The 21,014-nt window shown below is 38.8% G+C and overlaps 1 protein-coding gene across 1 annotated transcript in view; it reads left to right on the plus strand.

Annotated features, from left to right (window-relative positions):
- Positions 1–496: 496 nt before the first annotated feature.
- The window catches only part of LOC132406001 (alpha/beta hydrolase domain-containing protein 17B-like), an 80,567-nt gene continuing 60,049 nt past the window's right edge, over positions 497–21,014 (plus strand). The window contains exon 1 of the mRNA XM_059991112.1: positions 497–974. Within this exon, the coding sequence (XP_059847095.1) occupies positions 703–974 (272 nt within the window). The 5' untranslated portion in view covers positions 497–702. The remainder of the gene's footprint in view (positions 975–21,014) is intronic.

A 21,014-nucleotide genomic window follows, 5' to 3' on the forward strand; every position in this document is an offset into this window, starting at 1 on the left:
GTATGTAGCATCCACACCAGGACCACCAGACTCGTAAACAGTTACATTCCCCAAGCAATGAGGCTGATCAACACCCCGTCCCACTAACCCACCCCTCCACACCCCCCAGCCACTAGTTTATCACTTCGTCTGTGTCACATTATGTAGACGCTCCTGTGCTCGTGTCGCTTTGTGGACACACAATCAATCTCTGTATATAAGCTCTGAGGAAGAGTCTTGGCCCGAAACGTCGACTGTTTATTAATTTCCATAGTTGCTGAGTTCCTCCAGCATTTCGTATGTGTTGCGAATTTTTATGTATTTATACAGTGCTTTTTATTGTTGGGATCTTTATCCTATTGTGTTTTTGTGCTGCATTGGGCTCAGAATAATAATTATTTTGTCCTCCTGTACTAGATATGACATTAAACAACCATGAGACCGACTCAAGGGCAGCCATTATTAGGACGACCTTTGACTCAGATACCTGGAGCCGAAACTGGCGCGGACACGCATCACATCCGCCGCCGGGGCCTGCGTCACGTCCGGCGGCGGCCAGCTGTGTTCGCTCATCGCCGGGAGATGGAGGAAAAGGATGTGACCTGACAAAGGAGCCGCTCACACACACAGCACAGCCCCGCCGCGGTCGCCCCGAGTCCGGCCCCCTTCCCCTTCTCCCGTCGGAATCGGCAGGTGGCAGGCCCCTCGGCCGCCGGCTCCGCCATGAACGGCCTGTCCCTCAGCGAGCTCTGCTGCCTCTTCTGCTGCCCGCCCTGCCCGAGCCGGATCGCCGCCAAGCTCGCCTTCTTGCCGCCCGAGCCCACCTATGTGGCGGTGGCCGACGAGTCGGGCAGCTGCTGGACCTTGCGCTTCACCGAGCGCGCCGAGTGGCAGTACGGCCAGAGGGAACTCGACTGTACCGACATCTTCCTCACCCGCACCAGCCGGGGGAACAGGATCGCCTGCATGTTCATCAGGTGCTCGCCCACTGCCAGGTAACATTCCAGCCACGGGGAAAACCTGTCCCCTCTGCCTCCCCTTCCCCTTCCTCTTCATTGCATAAATCTACCGTTCTCCAACGTCCAGCAGTCGAACTGAATGTCCTACGCACAAGTATACTGCTGGAATGGACACAGCAGCATTGGGGGCTTGACAGTAAAAAGAAAACGACACAAAATACAGAAAAACACAATTATAAGCGAAAAAAAATAAGTTCATTGTATTGCAAAGTGGTCACAGTGTTGCTCGGTAGTGATCAGGGTTTGTGCAGGGTGGTTGAAGGGAATTAGCTTGTTCTTGGGCGACACACACAAAATGCTGGAGGAACTCAGCAGGTCAGGCAGGATCTATGGAAAAAAAAAGTAAGCAGTCAACGTTTCGGACCAAAACTGAATGAAGGGTCGCTGCCTGAAACGTTGACTGTACTGTTTTGCATCGACGTTGCCTGGCTTGCTGAAGTCCTCCAGCGTTTTGTGCGTGTTGCTTTGGATTTCCAGCATCTGCAGATTTTCTGGTGTTAGTAGTTCTTGGACCTGCTGGTGTGGCACTTCAGGGCCTGAAGGACACAGATGACCAGTCAAGAGGCATGAGCATGCAGTATGACAAGATATTACCATAAAAGTTCAGAGATGTGAGATAGTGTGCTACTTTGAGCAGGGAGTATGAGCCTGGGTGTTATAGATTACAATTGTACTGCTCAGAGCATGATAAATCAGATTGTCACCAGGGTTAACTGTTATGCAGGTTTGAATTTGAAAGATAGGATCAGTGTAATCGATAAGCACTGTGTTGGTCTGAATGTGCAAAATGACATCATTTTGAAAGTCATCAATATACAGGCACAAGCATAATCATGTATAAGCGGTAACTGGTTTGCAGCTCTGAGAATAAAGACTAGCGTTCGAGTCAGTAATCAATGCGTGATTCGAATCGGGTGACAAGCAAAATAGTCTGCATGTATAAACCAAAGAGCAATTGGTGAACATTTGGGGTCTTAATTTTTTTTATCCATTGAAGATTTTATGTTTATTGTTCATAATTAACAATCTCTCTGGAAAGACAGCTGGCAGGTCAGCTTTTTAAAACTATGGATCTCAATACCTAAAACAACAAGAGATGCAGACTCAGTTAACACTTTTAAACACCAGCTCATAACCGATTTGTTTAGCCTTGCATTTAACTAACATCTTTTTGTCTTTTATTTTCATCTTTGCATTTTATCTCGTAAAGCGCTTTGAACTGCTTTTGTCTGTATGAAAAGTGCTCTTAGTCGTTATTATTACTACTACACGTTTACTGAAGAGTTAATGAGGGAAGGAGGTATGGGTATAGTATATTTGAAGTCTAGGGATTCAGTAGACTGTTTGATATTGTGTACAGTAGGCTTAAAAAGTTCATTGGATAAAGGGGAGAGGCAAGATGGATCCAATCTTGACTAGTGGCAAGAAGCAATGGCTAAATTTTGATAGATGCATAATTGATAGTAGTCTGCAGTGTCGGCATCCTTGCTTTTTTGGGGTGCTTGTCAAATAATGTGAATTGTGATTCAGAAAATCGGGTAACTCAAAAATTGGCTGTATGGTTATTAGGATGATATTGATGGGTTTCTGAAGTTGACAGATTTAATTTAGAGAGTTGTGAGGTCACATGATATTGAGTAAAGAAGACAGGGATGCAAGATAAATGGGAGTGAACTAGAAGAAAAGATCAGAGGGGTTTTGCATGTTTTCAGATCTCTGAATGTAACAAGGGGGACTGAAAGTTATAAAGGAAAAAGTAGGACTTTTTAATTGACTGAGGTATAGAGTGTTGAAGTTGGAGTCGTGCATTGACTGTGTAAAGCACTAGGTCTCAAGTGGAGTCTTACAGTGAAGAGGGTGCAGTGGTGATTTATGAGGGCGTTGCCACATGTGAAGAAAGGATGAAAGGTTAAATTGGGGAAATTTACTTTGGAACATTGTAGGTGGTTGAGTAGAGGTTTGATTGAAGAGTACGTAATCATGGAAGCCCTACATAGAGTGGATAGTAATTGACATTGAGGGAATATAGATATCTAGTGGTTGGTAGAATGATTAGAAGAAAGTTGAAGGAAAAAGGTCACTGAGAATGGTGAAGATTTGGAATACTGTTTGGAAGCGTTAGGGACAAGAATTTGCCTTGGTTTTTTAAAAAGTATATATGAATAAACTTTTGGTATGTATTAATCTACAAAACTTTGGACAAAAATCGGGTAATGGGATAACAATTTTTTTGCTTGAAGGTTCAAATATTACGTTGCAATATACAGTGCTTATAAAAAGTATTCACCCCCTTGGAAGTGTTCATGTTTTATTGTTTTACATCATTGAGTCACAGTGGATTTAATTTGGCTTTTTTGACTGATCAACAGAAAAAAAACTCTTGTGTCAAAGTGAAAACAGATCTCCACAAAGTGGTCTAAACTAATTACAAATATAAAACACAAAATAATTGGTTGCATAAGAATTCACCCCCTTCAAGTCAGTATTTGGCAGATGCACCTTTGGCAGCAATTCCAGCCTTGAGTCTGTGTGGATAGGTCTCTATCAGCTTTGCATATCTGGACACTGCAATTGCCCCCCCATTCTTCTTCACATAACTGTTCAAGTTCTGTCAGATTGCATGGGGTCAAGTGAACAGCCCTTTTCAAGTTAGCCACAAATTCTCAGTTTGATTGAGGTCTGGACTCTGACTTGGCCACTCCAGGACATTAAGTTTGTTGCTTTTAAGCCTTTTTTGTGTAGCTTTGGCTTTATGCTTGGGTTATTGTCTTGCTGGAAAACAAATCTTCTCCAAAGTTGCAGTTCTCTTCCAGACTGCATCAGGTTTTCCTCCTGTATTTTGCTGCATTCATTTTACCCTCTACCTTCACAAGCCTTCCAGGGCCTGTTGCAGTGAAGCATCCCCACAGCACGATGCAGCCACCACCATGCTTCACGGTAGGGATGGTGTGTTTTTGATGATGTGTGCTGTTTGGCTTACGCCAAACATAGCATTTAGTCTGATGGCCAAAAAGCTCGATTTTTGGTTTCATCAAACCACAGAACCTTCTTCCAGCTGACTGCAGAGTCTCCCACACGCCTTCTGGCAAACTCTAGCTGAGATTTCATGGGAGTTTTTTTTAAACAGTAGCTTTCTGTTTGCCACTCTGCCAGAAAGCTGTGACTGGTGAAGCACCCGGACAACAGTTGTATGCACAGTCTCTCCCATCTCAGCCACTGAAGCTTGTAACTCCTCCAGAATTGTCATAGGTCTCTTGGTGGCCTTCCTCACTAGTCCCCTTCGTGCACAGTCATTTAGTTTTTGAGGATGGCCTCTCTAGGCAGGTTTACAGCTGTGCCATATTCTTTCTATTTCTTAACTGTACTCCAAGGGATATTCAGTGACTTGGAAATTTTCTTGTATCCATCTCCTGACTTGTGCTTTTTAATAACCTTTTCGTGGAGTTGCTTTTGTCTTTGTGGTGTAGTCAATATTCTGGTTTTGCCAGGATATTGACTCACCAGCAGTTGGACCTTCCTGATACAGCTATATTTTTATGATAATCAGTAGTCTTTCAAGTTGTTCCCAGGTGTAACTTGTCTTCAAAGATCCTTTCTCTCCAGGGATAAGGTCATCGGAGTTTCTGTAGCACTGGGTTTTTAACAGGATGGGATTGCTAGCCCCATGCCCAACCCTCTTTCTCTCGCAGCCTGGCTTGGGACCATCTATGCCACCATGGATATGTGATATAGTTTAGCACCCAATTCTGAAGGGGTAACAATGTGCCTGTAAACACACTTTCTAATGTTACAGTTGAACTGACCTCTGGTATTGTGTGGTTGCTTCTAGAATGTATCAGAACGTTAAACTTTCTATGCCAATAATCAGATATAAATATTACAAGGTGTGCCTATAGGTTAATAGTTCTGTGGGCCACAAGTAGTCCACCAGCTGTAATTCTCTCACCAGTTTTTCTCCATTTCTTAGTTAAAAGCTTTAATTCCTTGGGATATTGTATTCAGTGAATTGTAGTACTTCAGAAAAAAGAAATAACTTTTCCCCCTCTGTATTCCACTGAGTAATTTGAGGTTATTTCTAATATCAAGGCCATCATTCAGTCTAAACCCAGGTAATCATTTGCAAAGCAGCATTTGAATCTAGCACAGCCCTAGCCTGTACTGCTGAATTATTGGTTGTGTAAATGTTGTTGATGTCAGAATGGTATTTTTGGAAAGTGATGTTGTAAAGAATATTCAGTTCCACTTCAGATCTGTGCGATACCATGGCAATATGAGGATGTGCTTGTAGATATGACTGTTGGATGAGGTAATGCTATCAAGTTGAATCTATCATTGGGTTGTGATTCTTTGTTCTGATTGACTTATTTGAGCAATATTGCTTAATAATAGTTGATAACATTTCATTCAGAATCACTTTATTGCTGCTATGTGAAATATACTGGCATTGATTGTGGTTTGGTATCGTGAATAAAACATAGCATAATAACAGACAACACAAAAGCAACCAACAATTTACAAGACAATAGTGCAAACAGCCAAGAACAATTAGAAGAATGGTTACATGCGCAAACACTGGGCAACAAATTTTTTCGAAAGTGTTGCTTCCTCAGGCTTTTTTGTTGTTTGTGATAGACTGCTTGAACTCGCACATATAATTTCAATCAATTTATGTCGGAATTTGGAGAAACAAGAAATGAGCTTGTATTGGAAATAATGGTTTTAAATTGTGTAACGATGCTGACGCTTTGCGGTAGTTCAGCTAAGCTAAAAATGTTGAGGATTTTCATTTGCACTCAGTGTCTGAGGATTCTTGTTTAAGTTTCCAACAATAATCAGCCAGCATTGATTGATTCCCATTGTCCTGATACCCATTCTACACGACCTCAACGTCCTGGTGAAATCTTTCACCATGCTCGTCACTGGTTTGCAGGCAAGAAATCTAAATGAGAATGCAGAAAATGAATCCTTAAGTGACATGTTGCACTTCATGATTTTGTATGTTTGAAGCATGTAATCAACCAGCTGTACATAGTTTGGTGACCTGTAGTTGCCAAGAAAATTTTCAACCAAATCCTTGAATGCCTACCATGCAATTTATTTCTCTCTCTCTCTGGTCAAAGTCCCATTAGAAGTTTTTCAAATTGCCTGAAATTGATGACCTGTTTGATTTGTAGACCAACAAAACTGCCTTCCTTAATCTTGGCATCACTTTTTCTGACTTGAATTATGAATTGAAATAACAAATATCTTAAGATCTTAAAAAAAAGTGTGTGATAGGGAAAGTTCATGGTGATTTTCAAGGTCAATAGCTCAGTCCAGAAGATACTCCCAAAAGTATTCAGGAAACAAAACCCTTGTGGTCTAGTGTAATCTAAATTAGGTAAATGTGAACTTATGAACAGAACAAGAAGAGCAGGAAAAACTATTTAACGGATGTTGTGTAGGGACAGCTCGGGGTGCTTTATAGTGAGATAAAATGCAAACATAAAAATAAAAGATAAAAAGATGTTTGTAAAATCAAGGTTAAATTAATAAGTTTTGAACTGGTTGTTTTCGAAAAGAATTTGAAAATAAGTACTCAGAGCAGAACTCTTGAGACTTAATCGTATTTCATTTAATTTTCCCAAATATTTTCTGGAAAGAAAAATACAAATACTTCACTGTTACAAGTAGTTCATTATTTCAGTGGTGACCTTTGAACAGCCACAGCTCCTTGTATTATGACAGAAAATTCCGAATGGAAGCTGTTCCAACCCAACCTCATGATCAAGCTCTGCTCCTTGCATTCAGCCATTGCTGTCGTAATTGAATCAAAGGTTCTTATTTTTAAATGATACAATTACAATGGCATTTAAATATAGAAAGGGGTCAATTTTCTTCCATACTTAAGACCTTAAGAAATAGACTGAGTGGCCTAATTGTGATCCTATCAAGAGAGCTCTACCATTCGATCTTGGCTGATTTATTATCCCTCTCAACCCCAGCTTCAGCCTTCTCATAACTTTTGCCACCCTTCCTAATTAACCTACCAACCTCTGCTTTAGATATTCCCAATGACTTGGTCTCCATAATCCTAATATTTCCTACATTGAAAACGTTGTTGGTAAATAAAACTAGGATTAATAGACAAAGTAGCAACATAGGTGGAATTAATGGATCCTTTGTCATCGTTATCCTTGCCATGCAAAGTAAAACAAATTTTAAAGCAGTACTGAGAAAATAGTGTTTGGGGCGGGGGAATAGTTAGGCAGGATTTGTTGTTGATGGTTTAAAACCTGACCATTATAGTGTTCTCTGCATTATCAGATTGGTGAATGATTTGATACTGTCAGTGATTTTTCAGTTGGTTAGTAGCATTGGCAAATACCATTAAACCACTGCTCTCCAGTAATGTTCTTTCAGCTATGTGTGTCTGTTGTTTCATTTCTTTCAAGTTGACAGGCTTGAGGAAGATTTCAATTGAACTTCATAGCATGCACTGTTTTAAGTTTTGAATGTCATGAAATATAAGCGTATATCACTCATTTTTAAAAGAGAACTTTCCTTAGAGAATACTAGTTCTTTTTTTAAAAAAAAGTGTTTGGCATGGAATAATTTGATTAATAATGGGCTTTAATGCCCAGAAAGGAGAAGGAATTTAAGTTACTTTCCTGGTTTCATGGGACCATCCAAGAAGGGTAACTTCACATCCCATCACTGAACTGTTCCCACAAACTATGGACTCACTTTCATCAGCTCTTCATGTCATGTTCCAATCACAAACGAGAGAAAATCTGCAGCTGCTGGAAATCCAAGTACTTCTCTCAAAATGCTGGCAGAACTCAGCAGACCAAGCAGCATTTATAGAAAAAAGTACAGTCAATATTTCGGGTAGGGGCCTTTCAGCAGAAACGTCGACTGTACTCTTTTCCATAGATGCTGCCTGGCCTGCCGAGTTCCTCCAGCATTTTGTGTGTTATCTCACGATCTAAATTTATATTGTTTATTTTTTAAAAATATTTTTGTATTGAGCAGTTTCTTGCCTTTTGCACACTGGTTGTCTGCCCAGTTGGTGTGGTCTTTCTTTGATTCTATTATGGTTATTGGATTTATTGGGTATGCTGCAAGAAAATGAATTTGGTGACACATGTTATTATATGCTGTGTTGTGTAACATAGGTGATCATGGTCTTTCTATGACTATGATTGTTTTTAACAAATTTTTCTGCAGAAGTGGTTTGCCACTGCCTTCTGGCCAGTGTCTTAACAAGACGGTCACCCCAGCCAACATGAATACTCTTCAGAGATTGCCTGCCTGGCGTCTGCGGTCACATAATCAGGACTGGTGATATGCACCTACTGCTTATACGACCATCCACCGTCTGCTCCCGTGCCTTAATGTAACCTGATTTTGGGGGCAGGGAGCTAAGCAGGCGCTTCACCTTGCCCAGGGGTGACCTGCAGGCTAGCAGAAGGAGGGAGCACTTTCCACCTCCTTTGATGGAGATGTATCTCCACTCTGCCACCCAGACATAAGGATACTTCGATAATAAATTTACTTTGAACTTTGAAGTGACTGTCAATATTATAAGAAAGGCAAGCTGAAACCTCAGTGCCAGAGTATGATTTAACTTAGTTAAATTATGAATTCATTGAACAATTTCACATCTTGTACTTTCTGAAGAGAATGAGGATAATTAACAAGATCTTGTGAGCGATTTCATCAAAATGGCCTCCATTCCTGAGCCAGGGAATATGTGGGATAGGCTGACAGATTTTCCTTTCATTTCAATGCAAATAGATCGCCATTATAAACTCTGTTGTAAAACATTGAAACTTTTTGCAAATAGTCAAGCTTTTAAATTTCATTTATTGTGCCCTTGGGTAAAAGATTTTATTATTTAGCCTGTTTGTATCCAAACTATTATAAAATAATTACAGCTCCTTGCACTTTCTACTATTAGATTTGTGAAGTAAAAGGTAACTAATTGGTCATCTGTTTCTACTATGTTGAAATTATATTCATAATTAAAATTTGTTGCATATTCATGGCTGAGGAGGGAAATAACAGATTCTGCTGAATAATGTTATATTTTTAGTGTTTCCTATTTTTTATCTAATTAACATCCGGCCTCTGGATCACCAGGACAACGTTGGTTATATTTTTGTGCACTTCTTTGCAGTCTTCTGTGGAAGATTATCAGAACAGAACAGAGGAAAATACAGTGATGGAGTTGGTTATTTGTGATGCCATCATTTCTTCATGTGTTTCTAAATATCATTTTCCAATTTCAGAGCATGTGAATCCAGATATTTTGAAGGACTGTACAAAATGAATGATCACCTCTAACAAATGTTCCTCATACATGTCATATGCAGTCGTGCGGTAGGCAGCCAGTTAACTTGTTTGAGGGTACAGTATCCCCGGGGATGCAGAAAGAACTTTTTTGAGTGGATTGTCATTGTTATAGGATCAAGAAAAATTGTCAAAATATATATATATACTGAATTTTTGTCATCTGCTACTGCTTTAAGATTGTTTATTGTAGTTCTTCAATACACAAGTACAAAGGAGGTGGTTGATCCTCAGGATCCAATGCAGCATTAAAAACACAATTATAAAGAATGCAATAAAAATGCCTATCCATAAGAATAGCTTATATACATTGTATGTACATAGAGTGATGCTAGTTACAGGAGTATCTGTACATAAGATAACTGATGGAAAATGATAAAGTAGTGGTGATAGGGTGGGTGGAGGTGTTGATCAGTCCCATAGTTTGAGATGAGTAACTGTTTTTGAGTCTGGTGGTCCTGTTGTGGATGCTCCGTAACCTCCTGCCTGATGGGATTGGGATAACAGTCCGTGAGCAGGGTGGGTGGGACCCTTCATAATATTGCTGGCCCTTTTCCTGCACCTTGATGACAATTAGGCTGGTGCCAGTGATGCATTGCGCAGTTTTATCTACCTGTTGTAGATCCTTCCTGAGCACTGCAGTGCAGTTTCCTTACCATACACTGATAATGGAAACTGCATGGCAACAGACAGCAGGGTACTACCAATGGAAACATTGCTTGAAATTTCGAGTCTTGCTCTTTATTTTCCAAGTGACGTACACACCTGAGCTCACATGACAGCTGACAGTGAGACTGCTGGAGAAATACACAAATAGATGCACAGAAGCTGCTGTGCATGTATCAAAATATATTTTGTAAGTGTGGTATTTCATCCAATGAAATACTGCAAGTCTAGGCACAAAACTGCATGTGTATTAATGTCTGAACTTCTTTAAAGTTATTTAAAATATGATAATCTTACAGCATTGGTAATTATTTTTCCATATCTTTGATCAACACTATTTTACTAAAGACAGAAACTTCCCCGTTCCAACTACAGTCATTAAATCTCCAGCTTTCATGATGCTGTTGATGTTGCCAAGCCATGGTGCTAATTAAACTTTGTCATCTCGTTCAAGTAATTATTGTTTGTTGGATGCTCAAAGGTGAATCTGCGACTTTTTTATTTTTGTCAGTTTTAATTTGTGATCCTGGGTTAATCTGGTGGTGTCGTCGCATAAAACTTTACAACGCCATTGACCCCGGTTCAACTCCTGGCGCTGTCTGTGATGAGCTTGTATATTTTCCCTCTGACCAAAAAGGTTTCTCCTGGGTGCTCCGGTTTCCTCCCACATTCCAAAGATGTACTGGTTAGTAGGTTGGAGGTGGAAGCATGGAGACAAATGTACTCCCCCCCCCCCCCCCAAAAAAAAAGCATATCCTCAGACTGCACTGGTTATTGATGCTTTATGTTTCAATATATGCATGCTAAATAAAGCTAATCTTTAATCAGTACTAATTCAAAGTGTCTCAGTGGAGTTCCGGGTGAAAACCAAATTCAAGTATGGAATATTTTACTAAGTCTTTTTTTTATGATACCAGACTTGCCTCATTTCATTAGAAACCTAACCAATTTTCTGCAAAATACTTAAGAAGGGTTGAAATTTTTTAATAGCTGAATAGCAAAATATTATATAAGGCAATGGAAAGGTTTAAAATTGGCTTTGCTTAGCAGAAATATGAACTAAAGGATAAAGTTCCATTGGTAACACTCTTTATGTTCATGTGAAATGGGGGCATTGATCTGGTGGACACAGATTAACAGTAGATCATCTATTATCAAAGCATGATTAAATGTGCACAATAAGATTAGTTATGTGCTAAAGTATTTGTTTAATTTAATAAATTAGTACTTGTAGCAGAGAATAGAAAAATTGATCATGAAGTTGGTTTCATATGACTGAAGTGTATTTTATTTAACACATGAAATGCTTGATTTCATATTAGAACATTCCAGGAGGAGAATATTATTTTATCAGTTTTAATTTCTCACTGAAGTTCAATAATAATTGACTAGTCCAATAGGGTTATATATTTTTTCAGCAGAACGGGTCACTGGAAATTTAGTCAAATTCTGTGAAGTGAACAGTCAGTGTTATTTCCAGAAGTTTAATAGTCAACTGAGATGTGGCATCCCAGCTTGTTTACAGAGCACTTCTTGACAATATCTTGTTGGCCAGTGAGTTGAAATTGGGTGGCCTGTCACTAGCAGCGGTCTACTGTTAGAATGTAAACTTACTCAGGAAACATCTTTCTGAAGAGCAAGGGAAACAGGAACCATGTCAATATCTGCTGACAAAACTAGCGCCAATTCTAAAGAAAACTAACTGATATAAACTACAAGGTGAAATTAATCTCTGGCGCTGACAGCTCCATGAACATGAAATTTGAAGACTGAGGAAATTACTCAGTCAATATCTGTCATCATTGAAACTATATTTGGGGGGTGTGGGGGTTGGTAACTCGAGTGAGGCCGCAGAGAGCAACTGATGCTCTTGCACTTGTGCCAAAAAGATTAAGTTGTTCAGGAACAGTTATTATCCCTCAACTATCAGGCTCCTGAACCAGCATGGATAACTTCACTCAACGCAACACTGAACTGATTCCACAACTTATGGACTCGCTTTAAAGGACTTATGTTCTCAGTATTATTTATTACTTGTTTATCTATTATTATTATTATAATATTGGTTTTCTTTTTGTATTTGCTCAGTTTGTTGTCTTTTGCACATTGATTGTAATTTGCATTGATTCTATTGTATTTCTTTGAATATTTGCAAGAAAATGAATCTCAGGGTAGTATATGGTGACATAACTGTATTTTGATAAATTATTTACTTGGTACTTTTGATATTACTGGTATAAGAGATTAAACTTTATTTCAGAGATTAAAGTTGCCAAGTTGAGTTGATGAGCTAGTTAACCAACTTGGATCTCAACACTGTCTTGAACCATAAGATATAGGAGCAGAATTAGGTTATTTGGCACATCGAGTCTGCTCCGCTATTTCATCACCATTGATCCAATTCCCTCTCAGCACCAATCTCCTGCCTTTTCCCCATATCCCTTCATGCTCTGACTAATTAAGAATCTATCTCTACCTTAAATATGCCCTATGACTTGGTCTCCGTGGCCACCTGTGGCAATGAATTCCATCCTCTGACTAAATGTTCCTCCTGATCTCCATTGTAAATGGACAGTCCTCTATTGAGGCTGTGTCCTCTGGTCTTTGACTTCCCCCACCACAGGAAACATCCTCCCCAAATTTACTCTTTTAACATTTTATAGGTTTCAGTGAGATCCCTGCTCATTCTTCTGAATTCCAGTGAGTCCAGGTTCAGCACCATCAATCAGTCACCATTTGATAACCTTTTCATTCTCGGAATCATTCTCCTGAACCTCCTTTCATAGTCAACACTTTATCTTCTTTTTCAATTTTTTTATTGATTTTCATATATACATATAAAAAAACATAACATAATAATGAGTAAATTATGAATACAATAGACTTGAAATCACATTGATAATAAGATAACAGTATCCTATTAAACATCAGCAGAAAAAAAATACCTTAATCAATCAAGTCCATATGATTATATATGAAAAAAAACAAAAATAACCATTAAAAGAGAAAAAAAAATTGAAAATATGTGAAAAAAATATATATTAAGAAAAATAAAACACTAAACTAAACTAACATGGGCAATAATAATAGTTTACAAGTATATGATAGTGTCAACAAACTCCGGAACTCCATACCAGAACATGAATAAGCAGAAAGAAGGTCTGGAAAAGGCCAAATTAATTCATATGAAAATGTCGAATAAACGGTCTCCAAGTTTCTTCAAATTTAATTGATGAGTCAAAAATAGTGCTTCTAATTTTTTCCAGGCTCAGATAAGAAATAGTTTGAGAAAGCCACTGAAACGTGGTAGGAGGATTTACTTCTTTCCAATTTTGTAATATAGACCTTCTGGCCATTAATGTTACAAAAGCAATCATTCGTCTGATTGAAGGGGAAAACTGATTACCATCTTCATTTGGTATGCCAAAAATTGCAGTAATAAAATGAGGTTGTAAATCTATATTCCAAATTGAGGAAATAGTAGTGAATATGTCCTTCCAGTAATTATGTAAAGTGGGACATGACCAAAACATATGGGTCAATGAGGCCACTTCTGAATGACATCTGTCACATTGAGGGTTAATATGAGAATAGAATCGAGCAAGTTTATCTTTAGAGATATGAGCTCTATGTACAATTTTAAATTGTATTAAAGCATGTTTAGCACATATAGAAGAAGAATTAACCATTTGCAAAATTTTTTCCCATTTATCTGTTGATATATTATATCGAAGTTCTTTTTCCCATTCTTGTTTAATTCTAACTGATATTTCTGGTTGTATCTTCATAATCATATTATAAATAAAAGCTACTAATCCCTTCTGACAAGGGTTTAAGGTAAAAATCAAATCTGTAAAGTCCACTAAAGTTGAATTAGGAAAAGATGGTAAAACTTTATGTAAGAAATTTCTAATTTGTAAATATCTGAAAAAATTAGATTTAGGTAATTCAAATTTGTTGGAAAGTTGGTCAAATGACATCAAAGTATCTTCAAAAAAGAGATCACGAAAACATTTTATACCTTTCCTTTTCCATATGTTAAAAGCTTGATCTGTCCAAGAGGGTTTGAAAAAGAAATTAAGTAAGATAGGGCTATCAAGAACAAAGTTTTTCAAAGTAAAAAACTTACGAAATTGAAACCAAATTCGTAATGTATGTTTAATAACAGGATTAGATATTTGTTTATTAAATTTAACTAAATCAGCAGGAAGACAAGAACCAAGAACAGAGAATAGAGAATATCCCTTTACCTCATTACATTCCAAATTTACCCACTGTGGGCACAATGGTGAATCCAAATCTAGTTTCCAATACATTAAATTACGAATATTATTTGCCCAATAATAAAATCTAAAGTTAGGTAAAGCTAAACCACCATCTTTTTTAGATTTTTGTAATTGCTTTTTACTTAACCTAGGGTTTTTATTTTGCTACACAAATGAGGAAATTTTTGAATCAATGTTATCAAAAAAAGATTTAGAAATAAAAACTGGTAAGGCTTGAAATAAGTATAAAAATTTCGGTAAAATCATCATTTTAATAGCATTAATCCGACCAATTAATGATAAAAACAAAGGAGACCATCTTGTAGTAAGTTGATGAATTTGACGAAGCATAGGTAGAAAATGTCAACACTTTATCTTAATCAACACTTTATATATTTTTTGCCCACAATAAAAGTAATCAGATCAGCAGGATGCTACAAATCTACATTTTTGCACCTTCCTTAATTGTGGACTCTTACCTTCGTGTTAGATACTATTTGTAGCAAGTCATAATCTGCACTCCTAGTTGGGTATGATAAGGATTTTAAGATTCACAAAGCTAGTTGAGATCTTGACTTTTAATTTCCTTTAACACCTGAAACAGCTCTTGTGGAGGGCAGAACTGGTCAGATGTACTGGCTTTTGCAGTTAGTAAAAAATCTTGGTGATGAGGTCTCACTGACTGCTGGTGCCTCATAACATACTGCTATTCCCTCCTGCTAGGGTGTTCTGAATCCATAGTAGAGTAGTGGTATTAGCATAATGCTCCATAGTGCCAGAAATCTCAGAAGATTGCAGATCAATATCTGTTGTTGTCTGTAAGGAGTTTATGTTCTCCCTGTGACCACGTGGGTTTTCTCCAGGTGTTCTGGTTTCCTCCCACATTCTAAAGACTTGCAGGTTTAGAGTTAGTAAGTTATGGGCATGCCAGAAGCATGGTATTGACATTTGCAGGCTTCCCCCAATGCATCCTCAATGTTTTGGTCCTTGACACAAAATGACGCATGCTTCAATGTACATGTGACATGTAAAGGTAATTTTTAATCAGTCCAAGCCCTCAAGACGTAATGAAGAATATCAGCCCTAAGCATTGACTGTTTACTCCCCTCCATTGGTGCTGTTTGACTTGAGTTCCTCCAGCATTTTGTGTTCATTGCACAAGACTTCTGGCATCTTTGGAGTCTCCTGATTCTCAGTTAGTAGAGGGGTTGATTTAGAATTAAGCAAAATAAATTTCTCAACAGAAGTGCAAGGTTATTTCTTTAAATTAATGGTTACAGGGATTGAGTTTGAAGATTAGATTGGCTAGGTGGACAAAGGGCAAAGATTAAAGGGATAACAAGGCAGGATGAGTGAATATAATTTAAATATTTTGCTCCAATGGCATGTTAAAAATAGTCTGGATTAGTTGGGTTAAGTGGCTTCTTTTCATATTTCAAGTCCTCTGAATTGCAAACCTGGAACATTCACACCTTTTAGAGAATCCAATTCCATTTACAACCTCGCCACAGAAAGGTAACTGTTCTGTTGGTGCTGTCTTTATTGGTATATGCATTTCAGGTGTGTTGCATAAGTCTGATCACTGAATGCCAGATCAGTAGTTTTTGTATGAATTAATTGGAATAATTGCTATCTCCCTGAAGCACTTTTGGAAGGATATAATGTATAATGCTACCAGGTCTGGACTCATCTTAGCAGAAGAACATAGTAGTGCGTTTTTATCCCTTTTGGCATGTTGCACTCTTCTGCTGTTGGTTTTCTCTTGCTAGTCCCCAATGTGTAAGAGATTTTAGCTCTAAATTGGAGAAAAATCTCTTGAATTATCAAAATAAAGTTGGTACTCATCGGTTGACTAGTTCTCAAGAGCTCTGAGAGCATGTTCTGATTCTGAGGGGACTTTACGTAGTAGCTACAGAGATGGCTTCCCCTGGTTGGGGTGTCTGGGGTCCGGGTTTGCAGTAGCTTGGAGGTAAAAATACAATCACAAATGAGAGAAAATCTGCAGGTGCTGGAAATCCAAGCAACACACTGTAGGACTGGCAAAGGGTCTCAGCCTGAAACGTTGACTGTACTTTTTTCCGTAGGTGCTGCCTGGCCTGCTGAGTTCCTCCAACATTTTGTGTGTGTTGCAGGTAAAAATATGACCTTGTTTTTTTCAGAATGGTAGTCCAAGAATGGCCCCTTCATTTTTTTTTTTGTGTTCTCGTGACTACTCAATCCCAGTTTTGAAACCTTATCGAAACCTAGTGGATGTGGAGAGGATGTTTCCTGTAGAAGGGGAGTTCAGAATCAGAGGGCACAGCCTCAGAATGCAAGGATATCCCTCCAGAACAGATTTAAGGAATAATTTCGTTGGCTAGACTGCTGGAGGTTGGTAAATCTGTGGGACTCTTTGCCACAGATGGCTGTGGAGGCCAAGCCATTGGGTATATTTACAGTGGAAGTTGGTAGGTTCTTGATTAGTAAGGGTGTCAAATGTTACAGGGAGAAGGCAGGAGAATGAGGTTAAAAGGGACAATAAATCAGCCATTACAGAATGGCCGAGCAGCCTTGATGGGCTGAATGGCCAAGTTCTGCTCCCATGTCTGATGGTCTTTTATTACTTCTGTATTTCCACTTTTTTTTTGTAAATTGTGACTGTACTGCTAATGCATATCTGGATTCACAACAGCAATGAGTTGGGCTTGGAGCAAGTGTTGAATAATCAGTGTTATGACCCTTTAAGTACATTTTTAAAAATGTAAATCACTTTTCTGAGATTTAATGTAAAAAGCAACATGTAAACTTATAAGGATTTATAAGCCTTAAATTATGAATTGAATAGCATTGACTGATTTTTTTTTTGTGTTCCCAGAATTATTTATTCAATGTTGTTGTTGTTCTGTGTTTCATCCTCCCTGGTATTCTGAAGAGTGTCTTCACTGGTGCTTGCCCCTGGAGTACATTGGCACATCTGGGAGACTGTTGCTGTGGTAACAGGCTCACAGCAACCTGAGACAATCCACGTTAAGACAGCACCCCCTCAATTTTCTGACTCAACCTGATGACTCAGGCTTTTAATTATCAATACCGCCCCCTTAACTTGAACCCACGCAGAGCCTACTCTTGCTGTTCTTCCAATGTTACGTGAAAATGCACAAATGGAACTCTGCTCTGTGGTTAGTGAATTCTAACATTAAATTACACTGCCTTGTCTCTTAAAAGACTTTGAGTCATTATGAGCTGGTAAGGGGTGAACAATGGAGCTGCCAGAACATCAAAATTTGAAAATCTATCTTGTCCTTGTGGGTTTAACAACTGTGGGAATCCTTTAATCTGGTTGGTAAGCTAATGTGATAGATGCCAGGGATCACACTGAGTTGGTAGTCGATGACATCGAATGTCTAAAAGGGGCAAATTGTCTCCGCAGAGATGTTCAGTAATCTTTGTGAGCAAATTTCTGTGAAATTTTTTCTCCCTAGGCCTCCTGTCCCATGGTCCTCTCCCTTCTCCAGCTCTGTATCCCTTTTGCCAATCAACTTTCTAGCTCTTAGCTTCATTCCTCCCCCTCCTGTCTTCTCCTATCATTTCAGATCTCCCCGTCCCCCTCCCCCTCCCCCTCCCACTTTCAGATCTCTTACTATCTCTACTTTCAGTTAGTCCTAATGAAGGGTCTCTGCCTGAAACGTCAACTATACTTCTTATAGATGCTGCCTGGCCTGCTGCGTTCCACCAGCATTTTGTGTTGCTTGAATTTCCAGCATCTGCAGATTTCCTCGTGTTTGCGTTTTTAAATTAACCAACAAATTAGCCCACTGCCCTTAATATTATCACCGAATACTAAAGCCAGTGAGAACATCTTCAAAGAGTGATGCCCCAGAAAAATACCACCCAGGGCATGCACTCGTCTGAAGTCTGAACCCAGAGCCTGAAGATCCACACTCACATTTTAAGAACAGCGTCTTCCCCTCTGCCATCAGATTCCTGAATGGTTCATAAATGCTATCTCACAATTTTTGCTCTTTGCACTACTTTTTTGTGTTATTGTAATTTAGTTTTTAATTGTAATTAGTAGTATTTTTTTTACACCTTACTGCTGCCACAAAAGAACAAATTTCATGACACATGTCAGCGATAATAAATCTGATTTGGATTCTCTTTACTCTGAAGATTCATTACAGATTTAGCTTGTAAACCTGTGTCCAAAAATTTCTTCATATATGCAGCATTAGGGTTGAAGTCTTTGTTAAGGTGAGTGAAGTTATCCAGGCTGGTTCAGGAGCCTGCTGGTTGAAGGATAACTTCCTGAATATGTTGGTGTGGGACCAAACCTCCTTCCCTCATGTTCCTCCTTTACTGTAGTACCAAAATTAGTGTTCCTGTTTCTCATTAAGTTCCTCAATTTTTTAGTAATTTCTTTTTACATTCTCCAACTCGATGATTCATCAACTAGTATTTACAGCTCAAGGAGACAGATCAGTTGTGAGTAACAATAATTCACTGCCTTCTATCAGTTGGCCACACCTTCATGTTAGCAATCAGTTTCTCCACCCTTCCCAATGATTCTCTGACCTTTAAAATCGCATAAGCATACTCTGCATTTCAAAGGTTTTTAGTTGAACCAATATCCAAAGAGATGCCCATTCAGAAGCCTCTGTCCCTAAAGGCTCTCACAGCCTCATCGTATTTTGGCGTTACTATTTGTTTAAATTATTTGTTAAATGCAAAGTTTTGACCCACAGACGTTTGTTTTGGCTTGTAGATTAATGCAGATGTACTTGAGGGCAAGCTTCCGTTCAAGTAAAACTGGTTTTCTTGCCTCTTTCTTCAGAATTTGTGTTGTTAGCATCTTTCTCAGTTAATCTCTTACAGATTATTTTATTGTCTGGGAATGCTGAATTTGATGAATTCAAATTTGATTTTAATAACTGAAATTTATACTTGGTATGGTCTACTTCTGTATTAACTAATATGCATTATAGTCTGCAGGATTGGTAACACACAAAGTGCTGGAAGAACATAGCGAAGTCAGAGAGCATCTATGGAAATGAATGAACATTGGACGTTCTGCCCAAAGGTTCTTCATCAGGACTGAAATGTTGACTGTTTATTCATTTCCATAGATGCTGCCTGACCTGCTGAGTTCCTCCAGCATTTTGTGTTATTCTGGCTTTCCAGCATCTGCAGAATCTCATTTGTATAGGATTGGCAAAGCAGCACTCAAATCTAAGTGAGTTTGCATATATCAGCATGCAAAATGCTAAATTAGTTATCCTAACTCATTGAAGGCATTGCTTTTAAGAAAATGAAACCCTAACAATAAGAAAGAGTAATTGTTAATTAAATAATCCCTTAAAAATGTTCTGTGATTCAGTAGAAATAGTTTAGCTAACCACTAGTCTGAGATTCATTTTCCTTGTCCCCATTAAATTTTGTTCACCTCTAGCCTAAAAATCCACCTATCTGTGTTGATTATGACTTCACACCCACACTTCTCTTGGAATGAATTTTCCAGAAGCTCACAACTTCAAAAGTTCTTCCTCATTTCAGTCTAGAATGGTTGAATGTTTATTCTGTGACTATATCTCATGGTTATAGATTCTCCTACCAGGGGAAATGCTCTCACAAATGTCTGTGCTGGCCTTGTTCAGAATTTTTATACTTCAGGAGTGTAAATTCCAGAGAATATAATCCATTTGATCTATCCTCATAGGATAACCCATTTATCTGATGAATTCTTCATTTCTTCAAAGGGAAATAGTGCTAACTGTTAGTATTAACCTCTACAAAAACAAATGTACACTTGACTTTTGTTAGATAAATATTACTGCTCTATTTCCTGTCATTTTAACCCATTATCTATCTATGCTAGTACAATAACCTTTTATTCCATGTGCTTTATTCTTGCTGGTAAACTGATTATATGGTACTGCAGAAGTCTTCGTCGTCGTTGGTAGGTCACATCCGGAACTTCCAGTTGGCGGATGATTTCCCTCCACGCTGCTCTGACATATTGGGAAATCATGTACGTGGCAGGCTACAGTAGTGGTTTGCCTTTGCCTTCTGCTGGGTAAGTTTTTTTTTAAAAGAAATCAACAACTCTTAACCCAACACAGATAGAGAATGTGCCAGATTTGAACTCGGGACCTCTGGCCCCGAAGTTCAGTGCTGGTGCCAGTACACCACCAGCCAGGCGAAAGTCTTAGGCATATATATAGAGTTCTAAGACTTGCACAGTACAGTATTTGCCCAATGTGGAGTGGAGAGCGAATCCTTAAATCTGCCGGGAGCCAAGGATGGTGGGAATAGTGAGGGTGGAGTGCTGCAGGAAAGGTGTGGGACAGGTGGCAGAGAAGAAAGTTGGGGTGAGGGGTGGCGTGGGTGCAAACACACCCAGGCCTGAGACATCGGGCAAAGTCATTTGATCCCAAACAATTGGTTTATTGATCATTACAGAAAGTCTCTCTGGTGCTTCCTGCTCCCTCCCCTCTTCCTTCCCCTTTTCTCAACCATGACTTCCTTTTCCCTGCCTCCTTCTCATTCTCAGTCCACAACAGAGACCTATGTCAGAATCCAGTTTATCATCACTCATATGTCATGAAATTTGTCTTTGCAGCTTCTGCAATTTGTAACTTTTCCTCTGCAGTCTCGGCTGCATCCCACTTGGATTGATTTGCTCATTTTAAGTACAGAGTGCTATAAATTTTGCAATACGAAGTGACATTCTGTTTGTTTTTACGTGCTGTACCTGCATACTACCTTTCATACTGAG

The sequence above is a fragment of the Hypanus sabinus genome, chromosome 16 (assembly GCF_030144855.1).
Source record: "Hypanus sabinus isolate sHypSab1 chromosome 16, sHypSab1.hap1, whole genome shotgun sequence".
In the NCBI taxonomy this organism is placed as follows: Eukaryota; Metazoa; Chordata; class Chondrichthyes; order Myliobatiformes; family Dasyatidae; genus Hypanus; species Hypanus sabinus.